Source organism: Peromyscus leucopus, chromosome 7, assembly GCF_004664715.2.
Source record: "Peromyscus leucopus breed LL Stock chromosome 7, UCI_PerLeu_2.1, whole genome shotgun sequence".
Taxonomy (NCBI): Eukaryota; Metazoa; Chordata; class Mammalia; order Rodentia; family Cricetidae; genus Peromyscus; species Peromyscus leucopus.
The window spans coordinates 50,628,434-50,645,327 of NC_051069.1; the positions used below are offsets into that span (position 1 = coordinate 50,628,434).

The window sequence follows — 16,894 nt, forward strand, 5'->3', positions numbered from 1 at the left end:
CAATTTGAGGAAGAGTCACACTACCTTGGCACACACCGCCTTCAGATACGAATCTCCAAACAGTTAGATTCATTTGCAAATGAATATAGTGAAGAGTATTGTGTGGTAGCACGACGAGATAAAAATAATACAACATCCTATGACTACCTCATATCAATAATTGCGGAAGTGCACATAGAGTGGTATATACACACAACCACACAACCTGCACGAGAGACAATCATCTGTAAAAACTATGTACAACTAAATCAGCTCCCCCAGCACCTGCCCCAACACCGGGCTCCTCAGCTCGAAGGAGAGCCTAAGTTACAAGCTACTTGTGTGTTTTTTCTAAAGGCACAGTCAGATGCCAGCCCCGGTGCCGTACAGCCGAGCTCAGCCCTGCTCACCACCCGAATTTGGTGGCGTTCACTCTACTTCCCTACACTGGACCTGCTAAACCTGCTTCATTCAGAGACCATGCACTAGGGTAAGCACATAGGTCCTGTCACGGAATTGGGTCCACCCATGGATTCCCATTACCCCTGCAGCCCTGCCTAGAAATTTGCCCACCCACATCAGTGGATTAACTCTGCCCACCATATCACCCATTCTGAAGGATTCAGGCCGTTCATTGGCCTAATCCACAAGCTTCACCCTGGTGACTGGCTCCACCCACCCCAAACATTCACCCTGCCCAGTGGTCCCTCCATCTCACAAGCTTCACCTGTCCACTGGTCCCGTCCACCCACCAAGATTTAGCCAGCCCATCAGCCCTCTCCATCGAGGATCCTAGCCCTGTTCACCCCAGGTTCACCCAGCCCTCCAGGCAGAATTAGCGGCTCGCCGGCCCCGCCCACCTTGTGCGAGGCCATCTCGCTGACAGAGCGGTAGGTCTGCATGGTCTCCAGCTGCTCCAGACACCAGTCTAGCTCTTCCAGGGTCTCCCGGGCCAGCTGCTGGCACGTCTCCTCTGAGAAACGGGCGTCCAGGGAAGTGACCCAGAGGGCTCCCAGGCAGTCTCCCACCCCAGTGATGAGGGTCCACCCAGGGGGAGGGGACCTTTCCCCACCCTCTAGGCTTAGCTACCTGACAGCGTGGCCTTGCAGACAGCGGGTGGGCCGCCCAGTGGGGACCGCCTGCAAAAAAATGGGACTCCAATGTCAGCCTGGGTTCTCTCAGAATCAGCTCCCTCTCCATGAGTAACACCATTTTCCCTGGTTCTGAACTCACAGACCATCAGAGCCTGAATTTGTCTTTTGTGAGACAGTCTCTGCTGAGGCTGGCCTCAGACTCATTATGTAGCCAAACACGACCTTGATCCTCATAATCCCACCTTCTCGGCGATGGGGCTGCAGACGGGTACCACTTTCCCCTGTGTATGGAGGACGGGGGATAGAAGCCAGGGCTTCATGCATGTGAGGCAAACGGAGCCCCAGCCCGTTATTTTTTGTTTATTTTTGTTTAAATTCTGGCCTCTGAACTATGCCCAGCCCAAGAGCCCACACAGAGGAAGGACATGGAGGCTCAAATGGGTGAAAGTAGATTCTTTGCAGGTGGCAGTGTCTGAAACAGGGCCTTGCTGTAGCACAGGTTGGCCTGGAACTGGGATCAGCTTGCCTCAGACTCCCCCTGAGTACTGGGACGGCAGTGAAGGCTGCCACATCTGGCTGGAACCGCATTTCAATAGTTTACACTGTTGACCTGTGGGAGGACCAGAGCCTGGGTTTTCAAGTTTCCTGTTCTCCCCAGCCTTCTCAAGCTTCTGAGGATGGGCATTGCTACCCCCAAGGATTGGTAACGCCCAGACACCCCTCTGTCCTAAGATAAGAAGAACTGTCTGTCTTCTCCTCTTTTTTTTTTAAGGCAGGGTCTGACTGTGTAGGCCTGGCTGGCCTGGAACCCACTATGTAGCTCAGGCTGGCCTTGAGAGCACACAGCTCCCCCTGCCTCTGCCTCCAGAGTGCTGGGATTAAAGGTGTGCACCACCATGCGTGGCCTGTACCAATTTCATTTTTGACTGTGTGTGCTTGTGCACTGTGAATGTAGGTGCCCTCGGAATCCAGAAGGAAGCACTGGATCCCCTAGAGCTGGCGATAAATAGGTGGTTGTGAGCTGCCCCTTGTGGGTGCTGAGACCTGGATTCAAACCCTCTGCAAGAGCAGTGCTCAGTCTCAACCGTTCAGCCATCTCTCCAGCCCTCATACCTGTGTTTTTAATTTATTTACTTTTGTTTTATTTGCCTGCATGTGTGTCTGTGTGAGGGTGTCAGATCTGGGGTTACAGACAGTTGTGAGCTGCCATATGGGTGCTGGGAATTGAACCCAGGTCCTCTGGAACAGCAGTTAGTGCTCTTAACCGCTGACCCATCTCTCCAGCCCTATCCCTATTTTTTAAGAAACTTTTTTCACATTTATCATGAGGATGGGAGGACACGAAGGCCACAGTGCACACGTGGAGTTCAGATGACAGCCTGTGGGGGTCAGTTCTCTATCCACTGTGTGGGTTCTGGGGGTTGAACTCAGGCTGTCGGGTTTGGCAGCAATCCCCTTTCATCAGTTGAGCCAGCTTGCCTGACTTGAGCCGTCCTTATTTACTGAGCATATACTAAGTACCAGGCACTGTTCTAACCCTGTCTGCATGCTGTCTTTGGTTACTCACAGACGCTTTCTAATCAAAGCCTTTCTACAGCTTTCATTTTTCAGAAGAGAAGCACAGGCAACCCCCAACTGCCGGATGTCTAGCAAGTTGGTGTCACAACCTAGAGCCCAGGGCTGGAGCTGGAACCCGGAGCCTGACCTCCGACCATTCATGAAGGCCTCTAGGCCTTTGTTCCTAGAAGAGCGGTTCTCTGGCTTAGAAGTGTTGCTTCAATAGAGGGTTCAAGTTCTGGCTAGCCTGAGGTCGCAGCGCAGAGCTGAAAGCCGAATCCAGCTGTTCTTTTTTGTTTTCCTCCACTTTGAGACAAGGTCTGGCGTAGCCCAGGCTGTCCTGAAGCTCCCTATGTAGCCAAGGATGAACTTGAACTCTTGTTCTTCTGCCTCCATTTCCTGAGTACTAGGATTATAGGTGTTTTGGGGGTGCTGGGGTGGAACCCCGGGCTTCCTGAGTACTAGGCCAGCCCTCTGCTCATTGAGTCCATCCCCATAGCTCCTCCCACATCTCATGAGCGTGGGCACTGAGGACTCAGCTCCACTTACTTGTTGCTGGGGATGGGCACATTGGTTAAGAGGGAGAAGTTGCTTCGAACGCTGCGGAGACTGGCCAGCACCTGTGGGGGGGGACAGCCGTAAGGAGAGACGTCTGCCGTCAGGGACCAGGCTAGCCCCTTGTCCCGTGAGGGGAGGAGGTCTCACCTGAGCAAACGGTGTCACAATGAGGTCTTCGGCATGCCTGAAAGTAAGAACGGGGGCAGGTGAGGGCCAGGGCTTCAGGGTGGACACTGCGGGGTCAGGACTAGCAGCGAGAAGACAGGACAAGGCACCAGCAGGAACATCCCACAGGGGCCCCAGAGTGGGAAGCGTACACACAGGAAGTGGGGTCCAGAGAGGAAAGGGGTAAATGGGGGCCCATCCTGAGAGGGGCTTATAAGCAAGCGAGGGCTAGAGGGGGTCCCAGGAGTGCTGGAGAGACAACTTCGCAGGGCTGGGCTGGGGACACAGCTCGGTGGCACAGTCATGCCCACCACATGCTACTTCCTGAACCGTTCCCAGAACCAACGACAGAGAAAAGAATGAAAACTAAAAAGAGCCAGTCTGCACCGTATGCTTGCAATCTCAGCTACTCAGAGGGCTGAGGCAGGAGGATCACAAGTCTGAGGTTAGCTTGCCCGCTCATGGAGCTGGAGCTCACTTGGTAGATGGCTTGCCTATGCATACAGGAAGTTTTGGGTTCAATCCTCAGCACCACATACATAGGGCATGGTGGTATACGTCTGCAATCCCAGCACTCAGGCAGTGGAGGCAGGAGGATCAGGAATTTGAGGATAGCTTCAGCTACATAGGAAGTCTGAAGCCAGCCTGGGCTACAGACCCGTCTAGAGTCAGAGGAGAGGGAGAGCCAGACTCGAAGGCAACCAATGATTGGGTGTGAGCAGAGCTGGTGGGCACAGCCGAACTTTATGATCTTGTAAGTTCTGTGTCGGGGGAAAGGAGCTGCTTACCCTTCAGTGGGGAGGACAGTGTGTGTGGGCTGAGCAAACAGGGGGGTGGGTGCCCCACTCTGCTGGGGAGGGCGGCTCGTGGCAGGGCCAGGCCTAGGGGATCTGGTGAGGAGGGCAGGGTGTGCTCACGCTTCGCTGGTGACCGATGAGTTCCTGGACATAGTCTTGGGTGACATGTCATAGTCACTGTCTGAGCGATAGAGAAAGGACTCTCGGCGCTGGCTGGTGGCCGCCCCAGCATGCAGCACAAGCCCCGGGCTCGCCTGCGAGTCCAGAGGGCTGCGGCCGGGGGATGGTGTCGGCCCATTTTCTGCATCCAAGCTGCAAAGGACAGAGGGAAGAGGAGTCAGGGGGGCTGAGATGGTGCTGGCGAGGTCAAGAGGTGTGAGGGAGACAGAGGAGGTTTGTGGCAGAGATACAGGGAGACGGGAAAGGGGAGACAGATCGGTTTATCAACGTTTACCTCACACTATGCAAGCGTGAGGACCTGGGTTCAGTCCTTGAAGGTAGCCCACCTTACTTTTATTTTCTACACACAGCACGCGCGCGCGCGCGCGCGCGCGCACACACACACACACACACACACGCACGCACACACACGCACGCACGCATGCACGCACGCAGCTAGTGTGCTAGCTCACACGGTAATCTCAGCAGCACTTGGGAGGCCGCAGCAGCAGAGTATTGCCGTCAATCTGGAGCAAATCTAGTATACGATCTAACCCTGTCTAAGGTCAATTAATTAAAAATCTGAAGGGCCACTGCGACCGGCTCATCCTCTGACCGCCACCCCGACACCTTGCACTTTTGCCCACACATGTCCACACAAAATGAATATAATGTATTAGTTATAAAAAACTCAGGTGGAGAATTCTGGAGTTGTCCCAATAGCTCCCAGTCCCAGTGCCCATACAGGGAATCCAAAGAAAAGCACTGTGGGCTGGCAGGACGCTATGGGCGAAATGCCAGCACTTAGGAAGGACTGTGTGAAGATAAACCTTGGCTTTGGCTCTAGCTTTAGCAAACCAAGGTGACCTTGAGTTCATTGGCAAGACCACATCTTTCAAGAAAGTCTTGGCCAGGTAGTGGCGGCTCACACCTTTAATCCTACCACTCAAGACGCAGAGGCAGGCGAATCTCTGAGTTCAATGCCAGCCTGGTCTATAGAGTGAGTTACAGGACAACCAGAGTTACACAGAGAGACCTTGTCTTCAAAAGCCAACCAACCAACCAACCAAACAAACAAGTTTTTTTTTAAAAAAAAAAATCAACCAAGGGGTTGAGCGGTGGTGGCACACACCTTTAATCCCAGCACTCGGGAGGCAGAGGCAGGCGGATCTCTGTGAGTTCGAGGCCAGCCTGGTCTACAGAGTGAGATCCAGGACAGGCAGGGCCACACAGAGAAACCCTGCCTCAAACAAAACAAAACAAAAGTCACCCCAGGGACTGGAGACATGACTCAGCAGCACAGGCCGCTCTTGCAGAGGACCTGGGTTTGATCCCCAGCACCTACAGGATCACAACTGTCTGGAACTCCAGTTCCTGGGATCCGATGCCTTGTTCTGGCCTCTGCAGGCATCAGGCACACACATGGTGCACAGACATACATGCAGGCAAAACACTCATAAGTTAAAAAATACGGTGTTTTTTTTAAAGTAAAATTTTATTGAGAGGGGCTGGAGAGAAGGCTCAGCAGTTAGGAGCACTGGCTGCTCTTCCAGAGGACCCGGGTTCAGTTCCTAGCAACCACATGGCAGCTCACAACTGTCTGTAACTCCAGTCCCAGAGGATCTGACACCTTCACATCAGTGCACATGAAATAAAGTTACTTAAAACTTTAAAAAAAAATTATTGAGGGACTTGGCTGGCTAAATACAGAAAAACCATTGAAAAGGCCATAGGCCAAAGCTGGACAAAAATGTTTATAGTAGGTGTCAGCTACCAAACACAAAATAACCAAAACAATCCAACAACTGATGAGTTGATATAATCTAGCAAATTCGAACTGTGGAATAGTATACACCATGGAAAAAAAAATGGATGATTGACATACAAAACTTGAGTGTGTCTATTTATCTGTTTGTGTTCATGGGTGCACACATGTGAGTGTGTGCTATGGCCCATGTGGTGGTCGGAGAACAACTTGAGGAATCAGCTCTTTGCTTCTACCGTGTGGATCCTGGGGATCAAACTCAGGTCCTCCCGTCTGACGGCTAGTCCCTCACCTGCTGAGCAACCTCTCAGCCTCTGGGCTCAAATGAATTGTGTTAACGTGACAAGGATGAGGTGATGGCTCAGTGCATACATCTGCTGTGCAACCAGGAGAAACTGAGTCCCAGTCTCAGCACCTACGCAAAAGCTAGGTGCAGCGGCATGCATCTGCGGGGTCTGCAACCCCAGGGCCGGGGAGCAGACACAGGCCGGGCCTGGCGGCTTAATGGGCACCCAGTGCAGCCAAACCGCACCTCCATAATACAGATCCTTGTCTCAAAAGATAACATGGAGAGTAACAGAAGACACCAGATGTTGACCTCAGACCTCTAGACACACCTGGGCACATGTGCCCACCCACCCCATATACACGAAACACACAAGTACATACACAAAAGAAAAAGATAAAACTATAACATATTCATGCCGCATTACACATGTCGTTACACAGAACTAGCCCGGCAGTGGGGCACAGCTGTCATTCCCGCACTGGGAGGCTGAGGCAGGAAGATCACAAGTATAAAGTCAGCCTGGACTGCACACCTAGTGAGACCCTACCGAGAAAATCAAAGCCCAGGGCAATGCTAAAGCACTCGCCTTGGAGGCCCTGGGTTCTATATCTGGCGTTGAAAGATGATCTCACTCAGGCCAGTGAGACAGAGGCGGCGGCAGCGGCGGTAAAGGTGTTTGCCACCAAACTAACACTGAGGTTTGATTCTTAGGACCCACACAGAGGAGAGAGAGACTCCTAACAGGTGTTCTCTGACCTCCACACACGCCTCGGTGTACGTACACACACACACACACACACACACACACACTGTGTTTAAAAATAAAAGCTGAGCATAGTAGCACACTCCTTTAATCCCAGGCAGAGGCAGGCAGATCTGAGTTCGAGGCCAGCCTGGTCTACAGAGCGCGATCCCAGACAGCCAGGGATACACAGTGAAACCTTGTTTTGAAAAAAGATCAAATAATCAATTAAAAAAAAAAACAAACCCTGAAGGCTTTTTTCAAGTTCACAGATGAACTTCAGCCTTTGAAGACGATGCTCATCGGTGAGCACCTCCCTGTCAAGTGCATGGTGCGAGCTGATGCCTCTCTCCACTGCATCCACTGCTTGTCTCCAGCCACTGTTGCTGAGTCCAGACTGATTTTTAGACTCGGCATGTTGGTCTTCAAAGATATCTTGGGCACAGAACTCCAGTCTAAATGTGGAACTGGCTTCCACTTTCTTTTTCTTTTTTTCTTCTTACTTTTGTTTTGTTTTGTTTTGGGTTTTTTGAGAGGGTTTCTCTGTGCAGCTCTGGCTGTCCTGGAACTCACTCTGTAGACCAGGCTGGCCTCAAATTCACAGAGATCCACCTGCCTCTGCCTCCCGAGTGCTGGGATTAAAAGTGTGCACCACCACCGCCTGGCCTGACTTCCATTTTCAAAAACAGTTTTTATTACTTTTTACTTGTTTCTTTATTGTGTGAGAAAGGGTGATGGTGCCGTGGCAGTTTGGAGGTCCGAGGACTTGCAAGAATCACTCTTCTACCCTGTGGGCCCTGGGGATGGAGTCAAGTCTTTACCAGTGAGCCATCTGGCCCACCGTACTTCTCCTGTCCTCGCTGTCTGCCTCCTCCTGCTAAAATGCTTTGTACACACCACTTTTTCTGCACCATTTCCTGAGGGGTCCTGGTAAAATCCCAGAGAACATGCAAACTGAGGCACAGTGTCCGTGGGTCCTTGGGGGCCTCGCTGCCTGATGACCACAGCCTGAGTTTGCTCCCACTGAGGACCCCCAACCCTTGGGCCTCTACACAGGGGCTCAGGCTGCCGTTTAGGGAGGATGAGACCCACACAGACGCCGAGAGGGCTCTCGGCTGGCATCCTGGTGGCCAGTCTGCTGCCCCTAGGGAAGCAGCCCACGTCAGTAGGAGCGCAGGGACCTTCGTGGTAAGCAGATGGTCCCCTGGGCACCGCTGTTTGCGCTTAGGCCTGAACGTCCCCTGAGCCGAGGGCAGGCACAGGGGACGGGACTGGGCTGTTGAACTGAAGCCTGGGGAGAAACAGGGAGTCAGCTAATCCTAGACTGCAACCAAGCACAGAGACCTCAGTTTGCTCCCTGGGACTTCCATCCCGGAAGAAGAGACGTGACGTCCACAGCTGTCCTCTAACCTCCACATGGCTACTGTCATACCCATGCCCACAAAATAGGAATGAAAGGAAAAAAAGACCCCTGCCTCTCCTGTCTGTCACTGGCTCCTTGGAGGTGGCCCAAAGTCAGCCAGAGAAATCTCAACAGGAGGAGAAGTCACAAACTACACTGAGGGAGGCGCGGAGGCTGGTGCCATAGCCACCGGCCCCGGCAGCATGGGTACAGTGACCTGCTCTAGACTCTCGCCTCCACCTCGGGAGGCCACATAGTCAGGCACCAGCCACAAGGAGACCTGTGTCTGGACCACCAGCAGGGGCAAGGGAGACAGGCCCTGCCCCCTGCGCGGCCCCCTGCGCCGCAGGCTAGCTCTGGGAAGAAGACAGGATGCTCGGGTCTCCCTCGCCACACAGTCTCGCCCAATCGGGGAACTTCAGGTTCAGGGACTGACCCTGTCTCAAAAAAGTAAGGTGAGAGCCGGGCCAGTGGTGGTGCACGCCTTTAACCCCAGCACTCGGAAGGCAGAGGCAGGCGGATCTCTGTGAGTTCGAGGCCAGCCTGGGCTACAGAGCGAGCTCCAGGACAGGTACCAAAACTACACGGAGAAACCCTGTCTCGGAAAACAGAAGCAACAACAACAAAAAAAGTAAGGTGAGGAGCCGGTGATACGGCTCAGCAGTAAAGGTTCAGTCCCCAGGACCCGAACAGTGGAAAGGGAGAATGGACAGACACCTGTCCCGTGACTTCTGCATGTGCCACCTCAGGAAATAAAAATAAATAGATAAATGTAATCAAACAAAAGAACCCAAACACAAACAAATGCTATTAAGTGCCCCATGCTGGGTGCTAAAATATGTCCACATATGCATCACTATCCCATTTTCTAGGCCAACCCCCCCCAAAAAAAAACTGACAATAAGGAGGTCAGAGAGGATGTGTGGGGCTGGGCTCAGTGGAAAGGGGGCTGCCTGGCATTCACAAAGCTCTGGGCTCCATCCCCAGCACCCCAAGGGGCGGAGGCAGGCGATCAGCTCTTCAAGGTCACCCTCAGCTACACGGCAAATTAGAGGCCAGTTTGGCTACTAAACAAACAAACAAAACGCCTGGATAATTCGGTCAGGGTGGCTTTGAACCTGGGGCTGCTGGGCTCTGCCCTCTGGGGGCAGAAACAGAGGACCAGCCTGCTGCTGCCTCCCAGGCTCCTTGCCTGTCTCCACCTGATTGCCTTGGAGGAAGTACCAGGAAGCCTCTGTGGAAAGGACTGGTTTACTCTGTGAAGGTCACTGGGAGGTTGAGTGTCAGCTCTGGCAATCGTCTGCGGCGGGTTCACCGTGCCAGGTGCCACTGATGTTTGTGGGACTGGATGTCAGGTCTTGGAGCATGTGATCGGTCTAGGGCAGGGGATTCCTGTGTGTCCATGCCTGTCATGCAGAAGTACGCAGGAGGGAGGAACAGGTGTCTGTCCCATGCTCCTGAGACCTCATGAGAAAGCCCCACATAGACACTGTGGCTGTCCCTGACCCAAGTGGTGTTTATGAAGTGTGTGTGTGTGTGTGTGTGTGTGTGTGTGTGTGTGTGTGTGGTCTTTCCTGCCTGCAGGAATGTGTGAAGAGGCTTGGAGGGGTTTGGGTGACCATGGCTTCCTGGGGAAAGCGAGGTGCAGACCATGCTGTGGAGGGGTGTTCGGTAGGTGTTAACATCTGTGATCGCCTGTCATGGTCATGGGTCCCTTGTGGGTTCTCCCAGAGCCTTGACTAACCCGGAGACCCCGACACGTCTAGAATAGCAAACACCTGTGACCCAGCTTAACCCAAATGTGGGTGTGGCCACGTGTGTGCTCGCTGGACAGTGTGTCTGTGTCCATCAAGGTATCTGACCAGACTGTGCAGCGAGGCAGGGAGGACTTCCCAACTTAAAGGTCACTTCCTGGCCGCAGCTTCTAACCACCCAGTTCAAAATGCCCTCTGGGTACTCAGACACTTTCCCTCACCTTCCCCCACACACCAGGGCTTGCTTGCAGTCAGCCCAAGCTGGGGGGAGCTGTGTGTGGGGAAACCATGTAAGGCCTCAGGGACCTGGCTCTGGGCCACCGGCTTGGGAATGGAGCCCAGGTGAGGTGACAGGCTGGACACCCACATTTGCTGCCAGGGCGAGTGCTAGATACTCCGGCTGAGGGGAACGGAAAGAGCCAAGGAACCCCAACCCTGAACAGACAGGTCGAGGTGGAAACTAGCACCCATTTTTGGAGCCCTACCATGAGCAGGCACCCACATTTTGAAGGGTAGGGCAGGGGGCAGGGTCCCTAGCTAGATGTGGGAAGTTACTTAGGGGACTCCCCGAAGGCTGGCTACTCTGGAAAGGGTCCTCTTTCCCCAAACAGGCAAGAGCACCTTCGGGTCACCCACCTGATACATCTGCCAGGAGGGTGTCGGAGAGTGTCCTCCTCGCTGAAGGAGAAGAGGCTCAGTGACTCTGGTCCCAGGGGCAGTGCCAGGGCCGGGGGTCGGGGCCGGGCCCGGGGTGCTGCACTGGAGCGCATGGGAGCCAAGCGCCGCCGTCGGGGCCGGCATTGGGGACCAGCTGCTGCACTGGGGGTGTGCGGCGGCGGCGTTGCAAGCCAGGCCTGAGGAGCCAGCGATCGCCGGCACCGCCTCCACACTTGTGTCCTAGCCCCTGGCACCACCCATGTGGCCCCCCGAGGGACACGATCCCGGGTGCCCGCGTCCTCCTCCTCACGGGTGTGTGTCCGCAGCGCCTCCCTCCCTCCTGCAGAAGGGCCCTGTGAAACCGAGCGCCCACTTCCCGCCGGTCCCTCCCCGGGCTTTAGGGACGCCCGGGGCTCCGGTTTCCCCGGCTCCTAGCCCGCGGCCCTCCCCTCTGCCCCGGCCCCGCCTTCCACCCCTCCCTGGCCTGACGTCGAGCTGTGCCACCTCCAGGTCTCAGATCGCCACCAAGCGCCCGCGGGGGAACCAGACACACCCCAGAGGGCGGAGTGCGAGGCTGGGTGAGCAAGACCCTAGGGAGGGACAAGGTGACAGATGCTGGGAGGTGGGGATGGGGAGTGGAAGGGTAAACAAAGGGGGCAGGCACAGAATCAAACCAGGGACCCTTAGGTCCCCGCACCTTGCCCCATCCCAAAGGCCAGGCCTCGCCTCTGCTTTCCCCGCCCACTTCTTGCCCAGTGCCCAGGGTGACTTCCAACAGTCTGTCCTAAACAAGTATGTGTAGAGAACAGGGCGCAGGGCTGGCGGGGAGGAGACCCAGCAAAAACCTGGGCCGACCTCCAGACTACCACAAAGTTCGGTCTCCAGGAGAAAGGGATGTTTGGAAGGCACACCGGATGTGGTTTCTAGGCCTGGCTCCCTCAGGCTTCCTGTCCCCACAGCCCATCACACTCTGGCCAAGCAACCATCCATCATCCCTCATGGCACAAGGTGGCATCACTACCAAAAGAGACCCAGGGGAGGGACTGCTGACATGCAGGGAGCAGAGCTGGGGAGAGGTGGGGCAGAGTCAAACCTGCCCCACAAGGCAACAGAACAATGTCATCCCACAGGCTGTTAGAGGCTAGAACGCAACACAAACGTGTTCCCAATTTGGGAGCTCAAACCTGCAACCTGAGCATCCTGGGTCAGCCTGAGCTACAGAGCAGCTCTGTATCTCAAAAGTCACGGACTATACATCTCAGCTAGTAGAGTGCCTGCCTAACGCACACACACACACACACACACACACACACACACACACACACACAGAGGGCTTGGCCTGAGCTGGGATGGTGTGCTGTGACTATAACCCTAGCACTCAGGAGCGGCAAGAGGGTCAGAAGTTCAAGACCATCCTTGGCTAGACAGTGAGCTGGAAGCTAGCCTGGGTTACATGAGACTGTGTCTCAAAACAAACTCCGAATACAGAAAACCACATCTGGAGCAATGGCTCATTTCATTGGTTGAAAGCACTGGCTGCTCCTCCAGAGGACCTGGGTTCAATTCCCAGTATCTACATGGAGGCTCATAACCATTTGGAGGGGATCCCATGTCCTCACCTGGCCTCCAAAGGCACCAGGCGCACACATGGCACACACCAGGCACACTCATATACATAAAAATGATTTAAGATTAAAAATAAAAAAGCTAATAAAAAAATCAAAATAAAAACAAGAAGGAAAGAAAGAAAAGGAAAAAGAAGAGAGGCATGGTGGCACACACCTTTAATCCCAGCCTGGTCTACATAGTGAGTTCAGGCTAGCCAGAACTGAGCAGTCAGACTGAATTTGGTTCCCAGCACCCACACTGAGTGGCTCACAACTGCCTCTAACTCCAGGTCCAGGGGACCCAGCATTCTCTTCTGGCCTCCATAGGCACCCGAGCTCATGTGCACGCACCTAAGTGCACATAACTTAAAAGATAAATCTTATATTTATGCTTAGTGTGTGTGTGTGAGTGAATGAGGCACTGAGCACAGGGCTTTGGTCCTCTGCAGCGGAGGACCGGGGTTTGTGAGCCCCAGGGTGTGATGTGGTACTGGGAACTGATCCTCAGCAAGTGCTCTCAGCCTCTGAACCATCTGTCCAGTCCCTAAAAAGGAAAAGAAAAGAACACAAGTCCCGGGGTCACAACGGATGCTGGGTTGGCCTCCAGTCCCCCAAGGGATTACCACAGCTTCAAGTAAGCACAGGAAGTGGGAGAGACCCTGCGTTTATTGAGCACCTACTGCATGCCCTATCAGATTTCTCCACAGCAACCCTGGAGGGCAAGATGATTTTTATCTCTATCTCAAACGGAAGAGGAAAAGCCAGGCTGCTGTAAGCCCCCTCTCCAAGCCCAACGGACAGCCATGCTGGCTAGCCAAGAAGAGCCTCGAACCCATGGCTGGAGAGGCGTGCACTCACCCGGCACACGCCTGGCGGCCCCAGTCTTGCACGCTGCCACGGAAGAGCCGCAGGCGTCTGTGCGGCGTGGAGGATGTGCTGCAGAAGAACGCAGAGGCCGCGGAGGGCCCGGGCAGGAACGCGTCGTCCTCGGCCGCCACCTCCAGGCAGGCGGCCGTGCGCGGCTCACGGCTGCGACCCCAGGCCCGCAGCGCCATGCGCCTCCCGCCGCTTCGGCCCTTCCGGCTGCGCTCGGGCCGCCCTCGGGGCGGAGCCCGGCCGGGGCGCCTCAGACCTCAGGAAGCCCAACCACCTTCCTCCAAGGCGCGCCGCTGGGGTGGCCACAGATCCCGAGATGTCCCCCCTTTTCCCAGCACCGTCGTTGTTCTCTGAGACATCCCACTCCCAACAGGGTAGACCAGGATTCTCAGAGTGCACCCACAAATCCGGGTGGTGTTCTGAGAGCCCAAGGGGGCCCCTCAGACACCAGCCACTGACACAGCCACTCAGGTTGACTATTCACTAATTTTTTGGGGGGTGGGAGGTGGTAAAGCCGGGTCTCACTGTGTACTTCTGGTTAGCCTGGAACATGAGACCAAGCTGGCCTCGAACTCACAGAGATCTACCTGCCTCTGCCATGCAATTCGGGGATTAAAAGTGTGTGCCACTATGGGCGGGCAGCAGCTTAGATTTTTTTTCCAGAACTCTCCTAAGGCACGCAGATCCCCAGCCCCCTTGACTCGCCTCCCACAGGCAAAGGCAACATCCGCAAGCCAATTGGATCCTCCAAATCCCAGAGTCCATCACTTACGGCAGGAAGTATCTCCACATTCCCTGCATGTCCCTCCACCCTGCGGGGGCTCCACCGCAGATCCCCCAAAGTGCTGAGACCCTAACAAGCTTAGGGCTATCTCCGGACACAAGGCGTGTGTCCGAACCACCGTGACACTACCACATGCTGAGGGATCCCAAAGGCACCGGGGTGTAAGTAGGCTAACCCATGGCTCTTGGGCCAGTCCTAGACTTTAAGTCTTGCTTTATATTATCTATTTACTGTTCACTATTTTATTAGTGTGTGTGTGTGTGTGTGTGTGCGCGCGTGCGCGCGCTCCCACTTGTGAGAGTGCACACGAGCGCACATGGCATAGTGCACATGTGGAGGTGAAAACACAATCTTCAGGAGTCAGCCTGCTTCCGCCGTGTGGGTCCCAGGGACTGGATTTGGGGAGGCAGACTTGGCAGCAACCGTCTATACCCACTGAGCCACCCCACCGGCCCCAGTCCCAGATTCTAGGGCATAATCTGACACACCCACAGTCTTGGAAACGCCTCAGAGTGCCACCAATAGTTCCCGTTCCTCTGCCTGCCTAGGCAGTCTCACGCAGCCCAAGCTGACCTTAACTTTGCTATGTGGCAGTCTGAGTTTAAACTCTGAATCCCCCTGCCTCCACCTCCTCTAGCGCTGGGATTCCAGGCATGAGACCCCACGCCCAGTATATTTGGTGCTGAGGATGGAGCCTAGGCAGGTGCGGTATCATCTGAGGCACACCCGTAGTGTTCCTTCTACCTCCTAAGAACCCCAGAAAGCCAGGCACAGTGGCTCACGCCCTTAATCTGGGCACTCTGGAGACAAAGGGGGGCAGATGTGTGTGAGTTCAAGGCCAGCCTGGTCTACACAGCAAGTTCTAGACTAGCCTGGGCAACGTAGTGAGGCCCTGTGCTGAGAGACAGGGACACAGAGACAGACAGACAGACATACACACACAGAGACAGAGAGAGCAACCCTAGAGGCCAGGACTATCCGCAGCCCCTATACACGTCTAAGGCTCCATCAAGTCCTGCTCACCCTACTTCGTGACTAGGTCCCCCACAGTTCACAAGGTAGCCCCAAGAATCCCACCTGCTCCTGGAGGCAGGCCCAGCAGAACACAGAGGATGACCATCTGGGATCCCCGATATATCTGCAGAGTCTCAGCAGTGGGACCCAGGGGGCCCAGTAAAGCCCTTTTGGTGACGATGAGGAAAACAGTGAGCAGGTGGGAGACTTGAATATAGCCAACCAGATGCTTAAACCACCTCCCTGTCCTCCAGGAGCTCAGGCTGGCTGCGAACTCCAAATGCACCTGCCTTGGCCTCTTGGTGCTGACATTACAGGCATGTACATCTCACCCGGCAAGATGCTTGCTCAGATTCTGAAAGGAGCAGGGAGTCGGGGTACAGCGCTTTCTGTCCAGAGTTATTGGCACTGGTGCCACAGGGCCCAGAGACAGACAGGCTAAACTCAAGCCTTAGTTTTACCATCACTTTATTCACTTGACTTGAAATCACTTTCACAGAGCCTCAGTTTGCCCAACTGTAAAGTAGGTGCAATAAACGTATCTGACGCTGAACTAGGGCTGGGCTCAGCTGGTGGGGGGCTTGCTTAGCACGCACAAAGCCTGGGTTACACACACACACACACACACACACACACACACGCACACACGCACACACGCACACACGCACACACGCACACACGCACAGCCCAGTGCTATTCCAGAGCTCCAGAGGTAGAGACAGAAGGATGGAAGTCTTAAACTATTAAGAGTTCAAGGCCAGCCTGGCTAACATGGTTCAAAAGACCCAGGAACATTTAGATGTGGTGCAGACTTAATCAATAGCTACAGCTGTTATTATCTGAGAAGATGTTTGCTGTTTCATAGTGTGCAAGCCGAGGGCGATTGCATAGTGACCATGATGGTCATAGCGAGCGCCTGGCCCTTCCTTCCTTCCTTCCTTGTGTGATAATTTGTGTTCTGACAAACAAAGCTTGCCTGGAGATCAGAGGGCAGAGCTAGCCACCAGTTAACTTTAGAGGCCAGGCAGTGGTGCACACCCCTTTAATCCCAGTACTTGGGAGGATCAAGCCTTTGATCCCAGCGCTCAAGAGGTGGAGAGACAGGAATATAAGGTGGGTGGAGACAGGACCTTGCTCCACTTTTTGGTCTGAGGATTCGTAAAGGTAAGAAGTCACTAGTGACTGCTGCTCTGCTTCTCTGATCTTTCAGGTTATTACCCTGATATCTGACTCGGGTTTTTTTTTTTTTTTTTTTTATTGATAAGACTAATTAGGATCACCCTCCATTTCTTTCTTTCGGTTTTTTGCTCTCTAAGATTTTAATTTTTTTTTATTTTCTATGAGTGTGTGTGCACACACACGCACAGGTACCCACGGAGGTCATAAGAGGGCATCAGATACCCTGGAGCTGGAGTTTAGGTGTCTGTACACTGCCCACAGTGGGCACTGGGATTTGAACTCAGGTCTTCTGATAGGGCAGGAAGCCTGCCTTAACCACTGAGCCATCTCTCCAGCACCTTTCTTTTGGTTTTTTGAGACAGGGTTTCTTTTTTTTTTTTTAATTAATTAATTTATTTAATGCGGAATGCTGTTTATCGAAGGAGGGAGGAGGTCTTGAATACAGGCTTACAGCACAATGGGAGGACCCCGGAGGGCAGAAGTTCCCTAATGTTTTACAATCTAGCATCTAAGCTG

At 54.0% G+C, this 16,894-nt stretch overlaps 1 protein-coding gene across 4 annotated transcripts in view; it reads right to left on the bottom strand.

Annotated features, from left to right (window-relative positions):
• Pde4a (phosphodiesterase 4A) overlaps window positions 1–16,894 on the bottom strand; it is a 56,818-nt gene that overhangs the window by 20,702 nt on the left and 19,222 nt on the right. For 2 of the 4 annotated variants that reach the window (XM_028872442.1, XM_037207721.1), the window contains 5 exons: window positions 4,271–4,462; window positions 3,336–3,372; window positions 3,180–3,250; window positions 1,069–1,118; window positions 840–952 (listed from right to left, as the gene is read on the bottom strand). In XM_028872442.1, coding sequence (XP_028728275.1) covers window positions 840–952; window positions 1,069–1,118; window positions 3,180–3,250; window positions 3,336–3,372; window positions 4,271–4,462 — 463 coding nt within the window. Of the gene's footprint in view, window positions 1–839; window positions 953–1,068; window positions 1,119–3,179; window positions 3,251–3,335; window positions 3,373–4,270; window positions 4,463–10,897; window positions 11,122–13,383; window positions 13,596–16,894 lie in introns of those variants that run through there. The other 2 variants (XM_028872443.1, XM_028872444.2) reach the window with 2 other exon arrangements.